Raw genomic sequence first — 21,982 nt, 5'->3', positions numbered from 1 at the left:
TAACACCCATTCAAATGCAAATCGTGCCAAAAGAATAATGTAAAAGAAACTAGTGTTGGCTACCTACTTGTAAACTTCCAGATGCGTACATGTTCTCCCAGATGTTCGTTTAGTATGCGATGATAGGCTTCAACTACATTATTGGTCCGTCGCTGATGACCAAATACTGAAAAATGCTCCGGTCGCACACGCGTTAACCACCAGCTTTGGTAATACCGCAGAAAGCTGGCATAAAATTCTTTTACATCATTAGCGGTATTCGCAATTATCCACTGAAAAGCTGGCTGGATATCATCAGGTGGAACTAATGCAAGTGCTACTAATGTCCGAAAAAAAATTTGTCCAATATTCCAGGTATTAAGATAAGCCATTTCAGCTTCAGTCTTTTTTTTTTTTAATGCTCTTAACATTGCCTGCAAAGATGAGTAAATAGAGAACATATTCAATATGCTGTGACAAAATTCCAGGCGAATTCGTCACCTCTAGTCATGTAGGGTGATTAGACAGCATTAAGATTCTCCCAGACTCGTGGTGTCCAGATTTGATTGCGAATACCCTTCAATTTCCCTTTTAGTTATTAATTGAGATTCGACTACGTGTAATTGGGTTGAGGGTTGAGGAAGCACCGTGGAAAACTAGCCAAAATTCCGTGCTTCCGCCCCGGCCCCTTGGAAACGTTTTTTTGTTTATTTGATGGAACAGCTATCCGCGTTCGCTCAGTAGCGAGAGGATTGGTGAATGTTCAGTTTAGTACAGTTCGAAGGGCATGTAAACGAGAATCAGCTCACTCGTTTGCATAGATTGCCAGAGCTTTACGGTTCAAGAAAATTTAGGATTAGTTATAGTTCAGAATCAATTTAAGATTAGTTTTAGTTCGAAGACCCTCAGTCCCTATCGGGAGGGGGCCCCTACCTGATGGCTACCTCATTTCCCGCGGAAACGGGACTAAGGCCGGTTCCCCCAAAATCTCGTAGAAATCTCTTTCTCGTAAAGCCCCGCAGAAAAATTACAGTTCAGTTAAAATTCCGATTAAAACAATTAATTATCAAGAACAGATACAGACATAAAGAAGGATGTCAGAAAAATGAAAATAGAGAACACGCCGCGACTGGGAGAACATAAATTCATACAGGACCTGGCCGCGCGAGCTGCCACCGGCTGGACAAGTCCTCACCACGAGCAACAGGTTCGAGCGGAAACGCGGGACAGACCAGCGGAGTATCTATCCTGTCCGATTTTGATAAATTTCTAATAAATTCTAATATTTCAGAGACCATTTCGTGAGTTTTTCCCATTTAAAATATAGTAAAAGGATTTATTTTGTCGGTTTTGTTAAATCTATTCTGTGACTTACTTGACAGTAATGAAAAAAACAATGGATAATGGCTGCATTTGGGAATATCATCCTTACTGCATTTTTCAAAGCTACTTCAAAATCCTGATGTACAATAGCTGCGTGTATGTGAGGTGCCAATTCATTAAATATCTGGAGTACAGATAAATATGCTTGCTCCGTTTTTCTTGTCATCAGTGCCCAAACAATGGGTATGGCCTTCGCGAACAGAAAGTATTCTTAGTAGTGTTATAATATAGATTTATAAAAAAGAATTTAAATAGTGCTACATGCCATTTGTCTTGATCAAGGCTAAAATCGTTATATCTTCGAGTAGAAAACTTTCAGATATCAGGATGAGTCCTGTAATTCGAACTTTTATGAAAATATGATAATTCATTGTCATAAAAAAAATATTTTATGGAATTTTTGCTGTAGATGAGAAATTTGTTGACGGTCATATTAGATGCAATTCCTACTGACACAATTGAAAATTACAATGAAATTAATATTATCATTTGAGTCAGCAAAAATCACGAAAAAATTGTAATAGAATGAAATTCAATTAATATCATTCTGCTAAAAATTGGAAAAACTGAAAAATAAAAGAGTGTAATCGATGTGTCTTTCAATCGCACACGCAACAGGTTGTATTTTATTAAACAAAATGGTGGCATTCGCATCATTCAAAAAACAAGTGAAGAGAAAAAAAAAGCGGTCAATCCTTACCACGTCATCTATTTGACCCATAATTGTTAATAATTGATGTATCTTCGGCGTAAGAGGGCAAATTTTAAACGTCGCATCAATGTACAGCTCATTTATCTGAAGTGATGCTAAAAATGCTGGATCACATAAGACAGTCACCGAAGTTTGATTGTCTATGACAGCTGTTCGAACTGTTAATGTGCCACCGTTATACATCCGGAATCTTTTCCATTGGTCGTTATTAAGTAGCGTCGCATATTCGAACAATGTTGATGGAATCGGTGGCCGAGTTTGCTGTCTCCATCTTGCCATACTCCTTTGGACGGATGCAAACGGCACCAAGATTGCACTTTGCAGATCCCTATTACACAGATAAAATTTTCATAAGATAAAAAGCGCCATCCGTGCAGTAGTATTCGAGATATTGAGAAAAAACGCAATATAAAGAAGTTCTTGTATCGCAGGAAAAACTAAACTGATCGACTTCAAATAGTGCGTCAATGTGAAGCTTAATAATAGCTATCATGAGTAGCAGATCCAGGCTTGTGTGCATCTATTTGACCGTATTCATCTTGAATAATCTAAAAATCAGTCTTATACAATTCGGATTTTTCGGGGTATACGAAAGCCATGCATGGTATAGAGCCATGCTCTAAAAACGTCGTTTTGTCACGTTTAAATTCACGTTAAAATTCTAGGCCACTTGCAATTGAAATTAGGGAATCTAAAAATCAATCCAATACGAGAGTTGCTTTCGAAATAAAAAAATTACTTTTTGAATTATTTTACATTGATCTAAATTTACTGTGAATCTATTGAAAACATGCATAATCATTATAATATCAACAACCAGGGCGTCACTGTCTTAAAAAAAATCAGTAGACTTCGGAAATAATTTCCAGCATCTGCTGACGATTGGGAGATGAGGGATGCAGTTCCCGAGAATTTGCTGTAAAATACAGTAGCCATGCTGTCCTAATATTGTCCCTCCATCCTGCGATACGTATACTTTAAAGAACTTTGAAGTGAGTAAGGGATGCATTGGGTGTCAATCGATGGGAAATTTAATTCTTTAGCGAATGCTTGTGGTTTCATCCCTTATTATTAGTTGGGGAAGAAGCTATGGTTTTATGAATGGCGAGTCCGCGACTGGAGACTAACGTCTCTACGATTTGAGATCGTCACGGTAGGTGGCCGACTATTTATCTTTAAAAATAATTATGATTAAGGGATGCAATGAGTGTGAATCGATGGAGAATATAGTTGCCCAGCGAATGTCTCTCGTTTCACCCCTTCATATTAATTACGGGAGGAGCTATGTTTTTTTTGAAAAAACAGGTTAGGCGGTGAAAAGATGCCGTCTTTAAAAATAAAACGACTGGGTAGAAGACTGTTAAGAACCTTCACACTTTCGGTGAGAAAGTAAGTTAATGAAAGGTATGACTTCCCTAAGGGTTAATCATTAGGAATTAATATATAGATCGGATTGTTCATTTTTAAATAGGCGTCTTGGCTGATAGGCAGCGTGCTGTGCTGAGAAGCGGATCGCCTGGGTTCGATTCCAGCCACAATTGATATTTTTCCTCTTTATCCGGATGTTTTTTTTCTATTTTTAATGATGAAGAATCTTGTACAGAATTTAGAAAAAAAATGATAAATTATAGGAGAAATCAACATTTTCATGCGTTTTCCATTGGGACACATATTTTTTTTTAACGCCTGGAGAAGTTGCATAATTTTCAATAGGAATAAAGTATGAAATTTATTTTAGGTTAATAAAATTGCCGTTAAGCTTTAATAAAAATTTTCTACTGATATTTTGAATTACGAATATTTTTAAACCCGTGATTGTATCGTCAGAAGGATTTGTATTTCGCGCGCCCCCCACTTGAATGCTGAAAACTACAGTGTTGTCGTGATTCCAAGTTGGGCGCGCAGAATTTGCATTTTCCGTGGGTTTTTCCTTTATTGTATTTAAACAATTCTCCTAGACCCCCTCAATTATTTTTTTTAATGTTCCGCTACAGGGTGTCCCAAAACCCAACGTCCAAACTTCAACCCAAAGTTGAGGGAGGAATTCTGAATCGAAAAGTCCTGAGCAACTCCTCCCCTAATCAATGTTAAAGGATGAAATTAAGAGCGGTCAATGGCGGATTAAATTCCACATCGATTGATAACCATTTTGCCTGTCAATGTTAATTTGTTAAGTTGCTGAGAACATTTCGATCCAGAATTTCTTCCTCAACTTAGGCTTGAAGTTTGGACGTTGGGTTTTGGGACACACTGTATAAAAACTCGATGTAAGTGCAAAGTTTCAGGAAAAGTTTCACTTTCTTCTGCTCAACATAATTTTTTTCCTGAATTTCCATAAGAGCCCGTGTTAAATTGCATTTTTAATAAAAACTCCTGCGTTGCACCCATTCTGCTAGGCTATCTGGGATTTTGCATGGGGGTTTTGAAAAAATCAAAGGGCATACGAAGAAATTACCATCAATTTCTTGCCTTTTTTTCTACACCCCCGGACCCCGCCATAAATACCTTAAGGATTGAATGAGTGATCAATTACTCTACTTTTTGTTACATTTTACTTCGTTTATTAATTCTTAATGAAAACTCACTCTTCAGCAGTACTGTCATAAATGTGGCGGATATTTTCTTGCGACGTCACGACATTGCGCCACAGACGGTCCTTAAATGCATCCTTCTTGATCTCATTTGCCGGTGGAGGATGATGATGATCTCCCGATAATTCCCACTGGCCATTCTCATTAATTTTTCCACTCACGTTGCAAATAAGACCCTCGCAGCCACAGCATTGGATGTATCTATTGATCAACCATGATTTTATGAGTTATCGACACAGCACTTATGGGAGTAGTCCACAAAAAAGTTTTGTTTTCCCATTTTTGCAGTAATTCGAGATAAATTAGAATATATAAGAGCCCCTGTAGTAAAATGGACATTCATCAAAAATAACTTGTTCGTGAATTTTAGGCATATTTCTATTGTCTAACCAATGGAAGTAGGTAGATGGAATAATATAAGTATATCACACCTTAAAAAATTCAGCCAATGAATGGAAAGTGTAGTGTACATAATAAGGTATTCTTAACAAGACAATATAGATAACTTACTCGGTTGTTAATCGCTTCGACTTCACTCGAAACCGGTACCCGTCTATGAGAATGAGCGATCGGTTTGTTATGCGGCTGTCGCGTGCAGCCATAGCATAATTGTTTGGATCTACACTTCCTTCAAATATACTGGGTTCAGTGATGTTAACTTTTGGTGGTTGCGGCTATTTTGGACTGATGTCCAGGTCTTCTTTTTCTCCCCTATAATCTCTGATACATTTATCTATACATTGAATTTAAACAGTATAAATTTATGCCCATTATTTATCCACTTTATCCATCGTCCTGCCATCCATTGGATGTTTAAAGCAGATTTCGAGCATAGGAAGTAAACACCTACCCAAGTTCTATATCGAAAGCTGAATCAGTTGATACATTACCTGCAAGGCAAGTCATTTAGGATAACGATGCAGTCGATAACTGACATACAAATCTGTTTTATCTACCTATCACCTACCTAAATTTTCAAAAGTAACATACACTGAGGTTTGCATTTTCGAACCTTTATCTGAGTTGACGCATTAAGTTTCCTCCGCTCTTGGTTTATCCATACTTAAAAATCGGGAAATGTGGCCTCCAGCCATTAAGGCACTGAGTAGTCTCCGACTAATCCGTCCGCCAATTAAAGTTCATCTCTTCTCTTCTAACTAATATTGAAAGATGAAACAAACTGTCTGCGGCGGAGGATTGAATTCCGCAACTATTGACACCCATTCCATCCCTTAAATCTGGATAAAAAAAAACCCGCCACATAAAAATGAATACGTTATTTCCCAATTAATATTAAGGGATGAAACCGACGACGGTCGATGACAATCAATGCCATTGGGTTCATCGCGTAATATTAAGTAGGGGAGGAGCGCTTACTTTTTAAGTGGCGAGCGGGTGCTTGGAGACTGCAATCTCCACGATTTTTGCCTGCGCCGTCATTATAACCGCGGTTTTTTTTTGTTTAAGGCGCGGTTGGAGTATCTATAGAACCTCATCTTTTGTTTAAATTTTATCTTTTTAACCTAAAATATAAATTCTGAAGTTAAACAAATTGCATCCCCCCCCTCTCTCTCTCTCTAAAACATGGGATGACCAAATGTAAATGTTTGCAAAATTTTAATTTTCCTCTTGTGACGAGCCTAAATTGAACTAAACTTTTTTGTCAGGTAAAATAAAGCGGGGAAAATTTGCGTTGAGTCGGGGACCAGGAAAAACCGAGACCCGACAGGAAAGGACGAGGCTTGACATCCCCTAGTGACGCGGGGCCCAAAAACAAGGACCACACAGGGTGAATGCACACTCCTTTGACTGTCCTCCAACGTAGCACCTATCCGTAATATCATTGTCGCGCGATTTCAGAGCTTATGTTTTATTATATTATATTATATCCAAATCGATTTATTAAAGTAACTTCTCCACCATTAAAAACTTCATAAAAGTGATTACTACAAAAAAACTGTCTATTTCGCCCCCTCCTTCCTGTATATAGATGGTAGTAGATCAATAAATACGAATATTAATTTCGAAGAATTGAAATATGAACAAATAGGGTAATCCATGTTGGATAGGCTTTGTAGGCATTATGTGTTTGTCGCGCACGGCCTCGGGTGTCATATTCTGTCTGATTTACGGCGAGAAGCAAAATAGAGTCAAAACAAAAAACACGTCTTCGGCTCTTCTTCCTTTATCAACCAATTCTCCAGAAATTTTGCGATTGGTTCTAAATGAACCAATGATATTTAACCAAGCGCCAGTTATTGGGGGTATGTAGGGGTATTCATGGCAATAACTTTGGAAATTGCTTTAGTGTCGATTTGGTTCTTTAGCAGTTGATCTGAAGATGTTGAGATTATCGAATCGGTCTCATAGGCCTGATCGAGAAGATCAACTCGAATATTTTTTCAACGGTCACCGCTATCATGTGAGCAAGAAGATGACAGAAAAAACGTAGGTCTATTGAAAAATAACATGTCTAGTGAAATCAAATAATAATGAAAAACACCTAATTTAAAAAAAATTGTGGGGAATTTCATCGAAACAAAAGTTTAGTTTATTTATTGGTAACAATTGCTCGTTTGATACTCGCGAAAATATCAAAAGTAGTGGGACAATAATTTTTTTCATTTCATTACGTGACAAAACAATTATCTAGTAAAAATTGAAATTATCCCGCACGTACCTCCACTGTGCATACCGCTTCACAGCCCCTTGTCTAGCCCGTGGCTACGTCAAACACGAGGAGTGGAGCTTCCACTTCAACCAGAATTCACCTCGACCTAAGGATGAGCCACGTGCAGAACTATTAGCCGATGAAAGATTTTTGAAAGACCTTCAGAAAGCTGCTTTCATGGATTTCCGTCCACCAAGGATCCTATATGATGAGGTTGCAATTCGGTAAGCGTTGATTGATTTTTTAATGAATATCTCCGGAAATTGAGGAAATACCAAATTTCCAATATCACTGAAAGCTGTTACAGGAACTTCTGAATTTAATTTAAAATGTGGAAGTTTTAATAATGAAAAATTGAAAATTTTGAAATTCGAAATAAAATATTAAACAATCTACAAAATAACCAACAGTTCGTCATGGCCCGATCACTATAATTTTTCTTAATTTCATGATCTTTCTTTCATATCCCTTATATTAAACGAGCAAGGGCTTTTTTATTTGTTGTGGACTTCAATTAATTGATTTGCCTTGAATACTCGATTCTTGCCCAATGATTGATTTGGCTTCAATCAAATGACAATTTTGTCAGTTGCAGTAACTATTGAAATTTCCTTCCATGAGTTTTCGTGAACTCCTTTATTTTTCCCATGTTTAATGATTATTCTGTTTGACTATCCACAGCTACGGTGAGATACGTCAAAGGATTCCATATCACCGAGTGAAATCGTTGATGGAATCCTGGCACCACAAAGTGCCCAGAATTGGTGAACCACAAACGTACGAGGAGTATTCACAATTGTTGCAGTTGGAGCAAAATAGAAGTCTTCTGAGGCATGAGAGCGGAAGGCTCAATATTGCTCATATTAGAGCTAATGATGGGGATTCCACTGTAATACTGTTGGATGCCGCATTCATTGCTGAAGTACCCAATCAGACTCCATATTATGAGTCTGAGCCAATTCCAACCAAGGATAGGAAACACTAACAACATTATTTGCTTAATCGCCGAACATCATGGATATGGGTTTCCTTTTGGCTGGGGTCTCAGCTCTGCTTTTAATGAGGAGGTTTGCACAGCTGTTGTGAGCCATTTTCACCAACATGCCCTGCCGGGAGTTTTGATAGACCAGATCACCACAAATTTAGATTGGAGGATACGCTCAGCAGTATCAGCTACCTGGAATGGCGTGAACATGAAAACAACGTTTTACCAACACTGCCTGTCCATTCTGCATCATGCCTCAAGATCCGGGATTAATTTGCATGTCGATTTCCATAAAATCATTATAAAAAAGCTAATGATGATCTGCCTTGAACCAGCAGATCATATTATTCGAGCCTTCGATTATATCTGGCAGCAAATGGATGCCGAGATGCTCCAGCTTTTCCTACCATTATTAATATGGTATCGAAATCAATTAATTCTGGGATTAACTCCGGAAAATATGAGTTTGTATCGTGACCAAGTCAGTATTAGCCGAATTGAGTTGCAGATGGCGGGACGCCTCGAGCAAAAATTGAAGGGGAATCAACCGAGATTGTGGAATTTCCATCGTAAGTAATAATATATTAATATCAATACCAATCACAAGAAATTTTCTTCTTTGGGTTCCTAATCCTATGATTAATAAAAAAAAATGAAGCAATTTAAATAATTTGTACTTACCTATATTATAATAACTTATATTATACTTACTTATATTACTTATATTATAATTATGAAGGCGGAATGTTGGAGATGGCCAACGAGTCCCACAAAGACTTACGAAAAGTCATGAACCCAAGAGCTGAACAAGCCCGTCGGCCAAACATCACGATGAGCTTAAAACCCAACTCATTGGTACCATTGGGTAGCTTGAGAAGACTCTGGCGGCTGTTAGAAGATGGACGTGTTTCACCATCCAGATTCGTCAATTTCGGACCGCAGTTTTTGTCCGAGCATTTCGCTTTTCTTCTTTTTAATGAGGACTATCTAAATGGTCATTTTGATGTGGTGGAAAGGCCAGCCGTTCCAGGTGATTACACTTATATGATTGCCCATTTTATGGTTCAATGATTAACGTTAACTTTAATCTGATCGGTAACAACAAATCAAATGATTCACACCGAAGTTTTTTAAAAATCTTCAAAGATTTCTAGTGGTTTATTGGCGGATTTTTGCATGCATTTATTTATTCGTTCATTTTCATTTTAAATCTGTCCACTGTAAAACAAATATAATTTTTTCAGGTGAAGATTATTTCCAGCAAATACCAGTAATTGGTCCTCAAAATCTGTTTGTCGAACTGAATTTTGACAATTATCGGAACTTGCTGGCTGAGGAGGCAGAGGATAGGCCAGATATGGAACTTGAAGAGTATCCACCATTCCAACCAGAAGCAGACCTGGCCATTGAAGCGGGGGGGGAGTTGCTTGAGCAACCATTTCGTTACAATTGGCGTGGCCTTGTCTGTAACGAAAGGCCTATAAACATGGTGTTCAAACCATGCAACTGTGTCATCATATGTTCAGTCTGTGCTGAAGTTCTTAGAACTCAAGAGGTCATGTCTTGCACAGCATGCAACACGCCTGCTGTACAGCTGGACAGAATCTATATTCAGCCGAAAGGTGAGCAAGGCGCTGATATCGCTGATGATCCCTTGGATCCCTATGATTGGAGTTGCATGGTATGCGAAGATAGCAAAGTATCATATATGGCAGAAGCCTGTAAGCAGGTGGTATGCTGCCAACAATGTGCGCAGATTCTGCGCGATCTCCCCAGACCCAACAATCGTCCCCACAGTTGCCCAGGGTGTAACACACCCAGTACTCTGGTGCAAGTATCTATTCGGCAATATGTCAGGTAGATAGATATATATATGTTCATATTTTATAAATTTTTATATTGTTTTGTTTTGTTTTTTTTTGTCCATCTCATTTTTTAGTTATGTAAAAGTTTCATACAAAATAAAAACGTTGTGTATAAAATATTTGTGATTCATTTATTGATGATAAAATTATGGAAAATAGTGTAGACATTTTTGCGAAAGATCCCATGAAAAACATCTTTTCATAATCGTAAAAATCCACTATCAAAAGTGGACTTCTTGGGACTGTTACCACGATAAAAAAAAAATTTAACATTGTTTGAGAAAATACAAAATTAAAAAGGTTTTACTGTTCTTTCAAATATGGTGGCGCTATCTTTCGGCTATAAAAAATGTGATCTGATCATTACGGTTACCCGATGAAATTATTCCAAACTCCATGGGTAATATTCAATGGCAAGGTAGGTTTCTTCAATAGATTCCAACAAATTGGGTTTCGTGTGCAGCATATTTTAATTGAATAATACCATTTGTAAATCAGCGATTACTCACATATACACTAATCCATTTCCTCCATTTTTGAACATACCTAGATTTATGAAATAACACATAGAAATTCAAAGTTTATTGCAATGCTCAATTCAAATCACTTCATTTACCTAAATATCATAACATAGTTAATGCAATCCAATCCATTCGTTTATGGGTAATTTATTACCAAACAGATTTGCCAACTTGGACGTCAATTGCAATTGATGTATTAGTGTTGCTTTAGAAACAAAATTTCAATTGAAATATATGAATGGCTCAGGGTGAGTCAGTAGGTATAATTTATAATTTTTAAACAATCCATCCTAATCATATATTTCCATCTTTGTATACGATTTGGTTCGTATTTTGCTAAAACCTTTATATTTATGTACATAGCACCATTCAAAATTATAAGGCCTCTGTTTGCAGCTTAGAAAAATCTTCATATACGTGTTATCAATGTACTCCATAAATTCAGTTCACATAACTCTAAATATACATAATTTGATTTAACTAGTTCTAAACCCAGGATAGACTAACGGGACATAGGAAGTTGCAATTTCTTAGGCTACAGTTTTAACTGAATATTTTAGCTGTAGGTAAGTCATTCTACACCTGTAACAACACCAATTCAAACGGTAATAACGTTACACAACTTATATGGAAAGTTGCATGAGGTTCACAGAAATTCCACTATTTCTACACGTTCCAATAATAATTAATCAGGATCATCCACATCTTTGCGACAAAAAATGCAAAAACTATTTACACTAGACAATTACCAGCCCGTATATTGCGTAAATCTCATGAATAATTTTCAAATGTATAGAATATAGGGAATTTACTTTTCGTACGTTTTCCATATACCAGTGTACGAGATTTGGCGCCCATGACATCAAGCCCCTCGCCAGAACGTTAGTTCTGGTGGGTTAGCTGCGGCGGCGCCGGCGTTGCCCAGCGCGCTAAACTTCCCCATTCAAATTTGAATGGGGGAAGAATACATTTTCCAATTTCTACCCTTACGCGATTATCGCGGCTAGTCTTCCCGGTTGTCTCCCCGGGGATCCGTGGACAACAAATTTGTACCGAAAAATACCCTACGCGACAAATACAATTGGTCATTCAGTGGGGTGTTGATCGTGACACCCCTACTGACCTTCCACCCTTAAACGTACCTGAAAAATACATCACGTATCCCTCCCTTTGGGTGCTGACACTCGCAGCCAGACTGTTCATCCCGGGAAGATTTCGCGAACGGAGTTCTTCTAGCCCACGCCGGATGATAATTTTAATTATCCCCCTTCGCGGCCCGATTAGAAAACCCGACACGATTTCCCCTATAATCAATCTCTTAGAAATTTCTCCTCTAACCTTAACCTCCCCTAAATTCTAACCGCACCAGGTGCAACCTTCGGCCGATCCGGGGACTTCTAAAAGAAAACTCGGTCATTGATTTAATTATTTAATATTTTATTAATTATTTTTCCTTTCCCCACAAATTGTGGGACTACTAGTTGGGCGCGGTCCCTCTTTCTTTCGCGCTCCCCCATAATCGATGGACGTCGCACTCTATATAGTTCGTTGTACAATAAGCTAGACTTAGAATTTTGTAAGATTTGTATGAAAACATTAGAGTTAATTTTATATTGGAACGAACAGCAACTAAAATTTTCTTGGAGTACCTTCCCAAGTTCAAAGCTAATTAAATTTAACCAAGTCTATTCTCAAACGTGACTATCACATAGATTTAATTCAAACCTTCTTGCACTTGTACAGCAGGATGGCTCAGCATCCCACGGGCGACTTACCTGCCGCCTATTTTCCCCTAAATCAATTTGCTCGGTACGAAACTCAGATGAGACGTTCAAAATGGTCCCAACGAGAATGCATCCCCTTCGCTTCGGAACTCTTCCTATGCCGTCAATGATGCTGATTAGATTTTTGTTTTTAACTTTTTAGTGCTGGGAAAGGTGTGGGAAGGAGAAGATTCGGTCACCCATGACTCCAGATCAATACGGCAGGCATTATATTACTTATTTATTTCTTTAATTGATTCGCGCTGTCAAAACAATTTTCCCAATAATAATAAGGTTTTCACTATCATTTCCAAATTATTTCCCTTCGATTAAGGTGGTTTTTATTAAATTTAAGTCAATGTTCGCCAAATATACGGTCCAAGAGTTTTTTTGATTAATAACTAATAAACTATTTGTTTCAAAGTTATGGAAATAGTTTTCTGAATATTTGAAAATTATTTCCTCGTTATTCGAGTCATTTTTTTCCAATATATGGTATTTCTTTGCTAAGTATACGGCGGGGCCTCTACTTTCGACACGCGGGCGAAAACATCGATAACACTTGATACCGCGGTTATACAACAAAAAAAAAATAATGGTTGTTTGTTGAATGTGTCGCGTAGACCGTTAGTTACCAATATTATAATTCCATAGAAGTAATACAGTATATCAGAGTACGCGCATACGTGAAAAATGCGTAATGCAATTTAGTATGATAAGTCAGAAATTACATTGGATTCTTTTATTCACTACTCAATTTTTTTTCATTGCCTCTACGCGTTCCCATTCCTATTTTACTTGAGCCATCTAAACTGAAATGTGAAATTATTCTAAAAAATAATCTAAAAAAAAAAACAATGAAATTATAAACGAATATGAGGTAATGTCAGGTATTATGGGGACTATCCTTCCATTTACTCTGAAAAAGTGTGATGTTTATCTCTGTCTCAGCTCCAGCGTCTCAGCCTAGGACTTCCGGATATAATAAGCCCAAAATTCCACTGTAGACGATATCAACAAGAATGATGCTGGTTCCATCCAAACACACAAAGTATGTTGCATTTTCATTACATAACGATCCTCTTGGAATTGAAATCAAGCATTTAATATTATTTTGATATTTATACCTTCCACTGCGCGACTGTTGATGCATTTGACTACAACTTTTTGCTTTGAAAGATATACCTGTACCTTGTACAGTAGGCATTGGTATTGAAAATTGAAATTTTATCAGCAAATTCATAATTTGTGTTGCAGTAAAGTCAATGACAGGATGCATGGATGGCTTTCTAGTTAAAAAAAATAACATTATATTCTGTAGAAATGGATCAATTAGATTTTTTTCCTCATCTAGAACCTCATATTCTATCGTGCTAAATTTTTGCGTATTCTGTCTGTCAATTTCCAATTGATCAACGCTTACAGGCAATTCATTACATATTTTCAATTGATGAATATAATTATTTCCATAGACTTTTACGTTGGCGCTTACGTTTTGCGACCCGTGACATCGCGTTCTAGGTGAGGAAAATGAAGCAATTTTTCTGTATCGCGCCGATCTGCATTTTTGGAAGGGACCTTGAATTGCGCTACCTTCTCGTACGTGAGACTTCATGTTTTATCAGATTGAAAGAGGTGTCACACTCTCTGTTGCAGAAATCATCAGAACATACATACTTTCCATAGGTATACGCAGAATCAGTTCCGAATTTTCAATATACGATCTTTGAATTTAAATTCATGTGTTCTATTCACATGCTGTTTTATATCCACAAATAAAAACCCCGACAGACGTTCCATAGGTTTTCTGTGCTTTACAAATTCTTTGAAATTTTCGGTGATGTGACCACAGAAACGGCAGCTGAGCATCTTGCCTGAATGAAACCGATATTTCGTTTTCAATAAATGAAAATTGTTCCGACGAATTGAATAGAAGAATGTATGCAACAGAAGACTAAACTCTATAGCGTTATGAAGAACATACCGAATTATCACTCAAGCGTTTAGTATTTTATCATTTTCTTGATTAATTCACGGTTTTCTGTCACCGTCATGAGTCTGATTCTATAGAAAACGTTTCAGATGAATGGGGATTCAAACGGGATGACCGGAGTTAAATGGGTAGATTTTTTCCATAGATAATTGAAAACACTGAACGAAATAAATAGATGCTGATACCCTCACTGGCGCAGTAATAAAATTAATTTATACAGCTTCTATTCTTATACAAAAAGTTTTCTCCCCTGTCCGCAGTCTTGAATCTGGTGAACAAAAATTCTGTCACTTGATAGACGTTAAGTCATCAATGCTCATGGAGGTTCTTATTTATAAGAACAGCAACCGAAATTGGTCTTAACACTTTGACGATGTAAATCCTTCAAATCGTCAGTGTAAACTGAGCTCTCAGGGAAATTTTTGGGAAATTTGTAGCTTACTCTTCCCTTACAGCAATGGGAGGGATACAATTAGTCAGGTAAAGTGATAAGAACCAGGCAATCTATAAAAAAAGTAATAGTGCCCTGATACGTGGAGAGGAAGAGTTAACCATTCGAGCTAAACGGCTGCTTCGGCGAAAGGTATACAGAAAATGGGGAATTTCTTTATCCGAGAATTTTCCACTGATAAAAAAAAAATCGTTTGTCGAAATTTCCTCTGAACGTTATAATCATTTTCCCGGGGCTGCAGAGATTTGTTTTTCTTGAGCATTTGTAATATTATTTATAACTTGGTTCCGATTGACAAGCCCAAAGTCTCGAATATTCGAAAATTATTCTCCTCGTTCCGAAAATATTATTATCAAAATAATAATACTGAAAGAGATATTACAGAAGAAATTCTCATAAACAAACATGTTGCGAGGTAATAAATTCCATTATTATATTATACGAGATCTACTACGCACTCCGTGCGCCGAATTCGAATTTCGACTTCGGATTCGCGTTGACCAATAGGGAATTAGTCTTACGAGTTTCGACTCAGGCGAACTTCATTTACGCATCTCTGCTTTCATGATAAGCATTACACTCGTGCTGTAAATCGTGTTCATGTATTGAACAAATTCAATACGTATGAAGCTCGAGTATATCATAATTTCATCACATATTGTGTAATAGTTTTGCAATACAGTTGTACTTGAATTCTTCAATTTATATTGCAAATGCCAATACTTTTACTGGAACATTTGAATACATCGAAAAAAGTCAGTAGGGGTATTCTTTTCTTGTATTACAGTACTGCATTGATGCTATACCATATTATGATTTTCGTTTATATGTTGAAAAATGACATTAAAAGAGAAGTTATAGCAAACGTATTGCCGAGTATTTGAATTTTGAAATGCCCATATAATAAACAAGTAGGCGACAACAATTATGTCATTGTGGAGGATTTAGCGAAATGTATAGGTATATTTTTTTGCCATCAATAAATTGATGGCGGGCTTCCGCATGATTTTAACAATATATTTTTCCTCGTCAGGTTGGATCTATTATGAATGTTAAATGGTCGTAGCAATTGAGCATCTATTAGACTAAAATTTTCAAATTTAAAAAACGAATTCGATCCTGATATTCTGAGCTATATAATCATTTTACACTAAAATTTGAATATCTATAAAACCAATTGTTCAATTAAGCTCATTTTTCATACTATCCATTGTAGGGATAAACGGACGATTTCGTCGAAATTGGCAGTCTTAATAGCTTGATTTTTGTGCGGATGAAAGAGCGAACAAAATTTTTTTGTTCAATAACATAAAAGTGTCATATAACTATGATTACTTACAGGATGCATTTTCCAGTTTTTAATTAATGTCAATAGTGCCAAGCATGACGAAAAAAATGAAATTAAAAAAAATGCGTACAACAATTTGAACTGAAAAATGAAAAAATCTAAATATCTCAAAAAGTTTGTATGGGCAACTATATATATTTTAATTGACAATGACAGGGGACATCGAGATAAAAATTTTCACATAAAAAAAATGAATTCGGTTAAGTCAATTTTGAGATATTCCACATAATCATTTTACACTAAAAATTGAATATCTCCGGAACTAATCAGTCAATCATGCTCATTTTCAATACCATCTGTTGCAGCGATAAAAGGACAATCTCGTCCAAATTTGAAGTTAATAGCTCAATTTTTACGAGGGTGAGAATGCGTACAACAATTTGAACTGAAAAACGAAGAAATCTAAATATCTCGAAAAGTTTGTATGGGCGACTCTATATATTTTGATTGATAATGACAGGGGACATCGAGACAAAAATTTTCATATAAAAAAAAATGAATTTGGTCAAGTCAATTTTGAGATATTCCACATAATCATTTTACACTAAAAATTGAATATCTCCGGAACTAATCAGTCAATCCTACTCATTTCCAATACCATCCGTTGCAGTGATAAAAGGACGGGGGTGAGAGTGCGTACATTTTTTTTTTTCAAAAACATAAAAGTGACAATAACTATGATTTTTTCCAGAGTTCATTTTCAAATTTTTGATTGATTCCAATAGAGCCAATCATGGCGAAGAGAATGAAATAAAAAAAACTGAATACCTTCATTAGTTTTGGAGATATTTCGAAAAAACGATTTATAAACAAATCACGATTTCTCAAAAACGGCTTGACCGATCTAGCAGAATTTTCATTCCATATTTAGCCTCAACTCTTACCTACTATTTGACAAAATTTCAAATTTTTTGGAATTTTTTTACCCACCTTTATCTTTTTTTAACTAAAAAATCACCCCTGGCCAGGGGGCACCACGCACAGACATTCTCAAAAACTTTTGTATTTTTACATTTCAGACCATTCTACATCGTTTCCAAGCAAAATTAGAATTTTTTTTTTCCGGTCGGGATCGGACGATTGCAATGCTTCCATTCGGAAGCAAAAAGTGTTTGAAATTTACACACATATTTAATAGCGTAGAGGAAAGTATCCGATTAATTTCGAAGCTCGAACGGTACTCGAGGAATAATTTTTTTCGTTCTAGTTTCAGCCAATAAAATTGCACGATGAAATTAAATGCATATTCAAACAAGCAGGCGAGAGAAATTATATGACTGTAGATGAGTTATTGAAATTTACGGGTATATTTTCTCTGCCATCAATAAATTGATTGCAAGCTCCCGAATGGTCCATCGATTTTTTTTCTGTGTTCCGTCCTCTCCGTGAAACCGTTGATTTTTTTAAAATTGTTATCGGTGAAACTCGATTCAAGCACGTGTTAAGGAGGGTCATCAGTATATTTTTGGGAACCGGAGTGGGGATGAAAATCAAAGAAGCCGACTCAGGGTTCCAACTGCTAGTAAATAAAAAATGAACTGTAGGAAAATAGACTGCTTTGATCTAAAATGAGCGCTTTTGTTATTCTTAAATACCTTTTGTATTTCTTATTAGCCAATCAATATTTTTATGCGCGAAAACTAATCAGAAAAATAAATAATTTGGTACGTTTTTGCGGGCGCGACTTGGCAACAGCGCATCGATTCTCCAACAATTGGTACCGTCTCTGGCGGTAAAATCGTCCCACGACATGTGTGAAAACTCGCTAGCGTTGAAGAGGTTATCTCAGTGTTTATAATTTTGTGCGTGTGTTTTTTCAAATAAGGAGCTAAGGAAAAAAATACGGTGGATACAGATTCCAGTAAAGTTCCACAACTACGACTAAAAAACCGATTGGTAAAAAAGAAGGTTCTCGAAATGAGATTAAAACAGCAGGCAGCTGGGAGACGTAACAGGGGTCGGCGGGTTGAGATCGGAAATCCAAGTAAACGACGAAAAATTGAGCATGCAGATATGGACACGCCTGAAGGCATTAGAACCACCATTAGAAGCATCCAAACTACACTCGACTCAACAGACAACGCGACTGTACAAAAGAAAACTCCTCAGATTATTGGCAGTGAACCCGGCCTTATCGAAATCCCATCTCACAGCATCCAACTTCCCCTCGATTTTACTGAACCTGCCGATGAAGAGTCTGAGATGGCTTCCGACACCATAAAACAGAGTAAGGACCGAACAACGTCTACGGAAGAATCCGCACCTGAACAGCCTGTGACAGGCAATCGGATTATTGACTTAAATCTCCTCGGTGACCATCTTGAGTGCACATATTATGAGAAAACGCTGTCTCTGAAAAACATAGTGAGAGAACGAAAAAGAGGCCTGGGCTCATATTTATTTATCAAGTGTCTGGATTGTTTAAACGTCAAACAAATCCCAACTACCAAGTGCTTACGAGATAAAGACACAGGAAAGAGGGAGCATTTTGAAATAAATTTGCAGGCATCAATTGGTAAATTCACAGACACTGAGCGAAAAAAAAAATTTCTAGGCAAAACTATCCAATTGCGTCAATCCGGAAGTTTCTTGCCGTCGGATTTTCTTGGCACCAGAACTACGCATTTTGGACCATACAAAACTCCAGATATATCAAGTTCATATGAGCTTAGAAGAATTTCGGATAACAATAATGGGGCACTTATTACTCTCAAGTACAGAAACGATCAATTCAAGTAGTTATTAGATTGACATAAAATCCTGTGTTTGGCCAAAATTACTTAGTATTTTGTAGAAATTTGGTGTCAAAGAAATTTGTGTTGAATACATGTGAGTTCAGAAGACTTATGAATTCGAGTTGGCAGGAAACAAAACAGTTTTGCAACCAGAATTCAGATAGAGTTGCAATCATATCGAAATGTGGTTTGGTAAAAGAATATCCCATGTTCGCTCTAAATGAATCGGTATTCTATTCATGGTAATGTGTGCGATCAGACGCTCATAGTACGAAAATTCTATTATTTTGAGATAAACTCGAAGTTTCACGGGCCTAAAATTTTTCGTGAAGTACGAATCATTGTTCCGCTAGTCAAAATCAAGAGTCTATATCTACCATTAAAAATGCGAGTTGTATGGAGATATCAATTAAAAGTTTCGTTCAATCAATTTGATTTTTGTTGTGAAACATTGAATGTTCAAAAATTCTTATCATATCTCTGGAGTACACCACTACGTTAGACTTTTCTATTTCTTGAGAGAATCACTCCAATATTCCTTATAAAATGGACTTGAGGTTTATCCATTGAAAATTCATTCTGTTCAAGAATGTGATATATTCGGAAATTTATCATTCTCCGTAGAAAGAATCTCTTCTCTAAGAGGAGATTGATTCTGCACAGAACAGGACAATTGTTCCGCAGGAAAAACCATCGCAGGTTCACAAAAATTAGTCTAGGATATCGAAACCACTAGAAAATTGTCTCATGTCCAGTATTTTCGGGACGTAGATCGAATATAGTTTGCGATTTGTAGTTGAAAAAGCAGAAATGGATTGTTAATAAAAATTGTGGTGCTTAAATTTCTCTTGTGACCAGAAGGGAGTCAAGGACATGGGACTGTTGAAATTAAAGTTGTTCATTTTTGATGACATCTATTGTTTTTAAATATTTTGTAATAAATGACTCAATGGGGTTGAAGAATCAAGTTTGTATTCATTCCATGCATTTTCGCTGAGATACAGCTTGACTCAGTAGAGTCCGATACAATCTGCTTATGGTCTCATTAAATCCATTAATTATTGCTTGACTGTACGAGAAATGCCATGGCATTGCAACGCTCCGAGGCACGTGCTGACGGGCAGGTGTTTGAAGTGTGTGTATACTCTCGATGATGCTGAAACCACCACCTCCTCAATATCTGCCATCTTCGTTTCACGTATGATAGAAAAAAATATTCATCTGCAAGAACAAATCAAAATTGAACTTAAAGAAACAATTTCGTATATCAAATAATGCATTACTGCGTAAAATTTTTCTACCTGGGAAGTGACCGGGAAATTCCAGACTCAAGAGCATTACTATTTGCTTAAATGCAGCGTCCACCCAAATGGAAGAGTCAGGGGAATCATCTTTCCTCCAAATCATCTCATATTCAGCGACAAGTAGTAGAAGTTGCTTATCAAATGCTGCCACCAGAGCCATGATTACTAGGAAGAGAAATTATTGGGTGAACACCAGAAATTTTTCCCTCAAGAACGTTCATGTTTGCAGAACTAATTCGTTTCTCAGCTCAAAATTAGTTAATCGTAGCTCCAAAAAATCCTGTCTGAATAAATGCATTTACTTCGACGAATATTTCTATTTTATCGTGAGAATTGCTCTTCAAAAGAAAAGAGGGATACAGGGATTTTTGAGTCGCGTGACTCGTTTGGGAGATAGCTCGATGGTTGAAAACAATGGGTATTGAAAGCGGAATATCTATTGATGAGGGGGTAATGAGGTTATTATCTGGGAAATGAGGAGTTTTAGGAGAAAACATAAAGCGACTTTTTCCGCAGCGAATTTATAACTTACCGTCCAATTCTTCTAGTCCTCCTGAGTGATAAATCGACTGACTGTGTCCACTGCTGAGAAACGACTGAGACGATTTATTCCGATCGTCAAAATCACGTTTCCATAAATATGAAAAAATATCATTTTCTTGAGTCAAACGTAGACTTATTCCGTTCAAAGTGAGATATTTTCCAAAGCCACCTCGATTCCCGCATGCCAAAGAGAAGCTAGTCAACGGGCCCTCCGCTAAACAATGGTTTTGCGTTCAGTAACTTCGAAGTTCAGCACAAAAACTTGGGTCATCAACACAACTGATCACCAAATCCAATGCCAAAACTCTGTCATATTTGAGGAATCCAACCGAAAGTGTACGAACGTTACGATCGTGCATTGTGCGAGAGTTTCTTCTCAGACGTCGAGTGATACGGTTGGACATTTTACGACTTACAATTTCGCGGAGGAATATTGACGCTCAACTGAGTTTTACGAATTAATTACGTTTTCATTAGTTTACACGTGTTGCTGGTTCGTGCCTGCTGCCGAAATGGCAAGTTCTTCGATCTCAACCTTATTCCAAAAATGGGATATGGAGAAATATATTGAAAAATTTCAAGGTAAGTGAAAAAAGTGATTGGGTTCCTTAGAGTACTGCTTCCTATGCCTCATTCCTACTGTTTATCGATAGAAAATGGATTCATATTTGAAAACTGCAATAGATCACCTCGAATCATAAAATACCCACATTTGTTAGTAATTTATTACGGATTTTTATTGCAATTTTTCTCTAATTTTTTTGTTTCCCTTGGTGCTCAAAAATGCTATAATTATAAAAATTAATACAACAAACATGCAATTCTATCAAAAATTTAGTAGAAAAAAAAACCGTTGAGAATTTTTGCTCAACGCCTTTGTTCGAAAAAAAAATACTCATGGCTTCTAAATTCTAAGAAACTTTCGGTGCCTGTTGCTGCTTCTCAACCTAAACGCGAACTTGTTATTGTTGTCGTTCAGTTTTTGTGTGGAAACTATAGGAATCGCTAATAAACCATTTCTTGACACAAAATCATTATTGATTGGGATTAGCCAATCGATTGATATTTCACATTGGGAGTTGCCGCGGTTTGAGTAGTTTTTCTATTAAAAAATTAAAAGAGAAAAAACCGTTGAGCA

The 21,982-nt window shown here is 36.8% G+C and overlaps 2 protein-coding genes across 2 annotated transcripts; both read right to left on the bottom strand.

Annotated features, from left to right (window-relative positions):
• Window positions 1-1,524: 1,524 nt before the first annotated feature.
• LOC105272716 (uncharacterized) lies at window positions 1,525-5,295 on the bottom strand. Its single transcript, XM_011314940.1, has 5 exons — window positions 5,176-5,295; window positions 4,660-4,866; window positions 2,063-2,402; window positions 1,628-1,696; window positions 1,525-1,552 (listed from the first exon to the last, which is right to left on the bottom strand). The coding sequence occupies exons 1-4, from the start codon at window positions 5,265-5,267 to the stop codon at window positions 1,685-1,687; spliced, it is 651 nt and encodes a 216-aa protein (XP_011313242.1). The 5' UTR covers window positions 5,268-5,295; the 3' UTR covers window positions 1,525-1,552; window positions 1,628-1,684.
• Window positions 5,296-20,051: 14,756 nt separating this feature from the next.
• On the bottom strand, window positions 20,052-20,870 carry LOC105272717 (uncharacterized). Its single transcript, XM_011314941.1, has 3 exons — window positions 20,834-20,870; window positions 20,299-20,466; window positions 20,052-20,218 (listed from the first exon to the last, which is right to left on the bottom strand). Exons 2-3 carry the CDS (start codon window positions 20,459-20,461, stop codon window positions 20,052-20,054), a joined length of 330 nt encoding a protein of 109 aa, XP_011313243.1. The 5' UTR covers window positions 20,462-20,466; window positions 20,834-20,870.
• Between the last annotated feature and the right edge of the window lie 1,112 nt (window positions 20,871-21,982).

This window comes from Fopius arisanus, unplaced genomic scaffold (assembly GCF_000806365.1).
Source record: "Fopius arisanus strain USDA-PBARC FA_bdor unplaced genomic scaffold, ASM80636v1 scaffold00245, whole genome shotgun sequence".
Taxonomy (NCBI): Eukaryota; Metazoa; Arthropoda; class Insecta; order Hymenoptera; family Braconidae; genus Fopius; species Fopius arisanus.
The sequence above is the reverse complement of the archived record's forward strand: the minus strand, read 5'-3'. Positions and strand labels throughout refer to the sequence as shown.

What these genes read in the sequence shown, in the direction of transcription:
- LOC105272716 (XM_011314940.1), bottom strand. Translation starts at nt 5,267, where the DNA reads ATGGCTGCACGCGACAGCCGCATAACAAACCGATCGCTCATTCTCATA. An exon ending in TCGAAGCGATTAACAACCGA is followed by an intron (nt 4,867 to 5,175) that starts GTAAGTTATCTA and finishes GTTGATCAATAG; the next exon opens with ATACATCCAATGCTGTGGCT. An exon ending in TATGACAGTACTGCTGAAGA is followed by an intron (nt 2,403 to 4,659) that starts GTGAGTTTTCAT and finishes TCTGTGTAATAG; the next exon opens with GGATCTGCAAAGTGCAATCT.
- LOC105272717 (XM_011314941.1), bottom strand. Translation starts at nt 20,461, where the DNA reads ATGGCTCTGGTGGCAGCATTTGATAAGCAACTTCTACTACTTGTCGCT. An exon ending in ATTTCCCGGTCACTTCCCAG is followed by an intron (nt 20,219 to 20,298) that starts GTAGAAAAATTT and finishes TTGTTCTTGCAG; the next exon opens with ATGAATATTTTTTTCTATCA.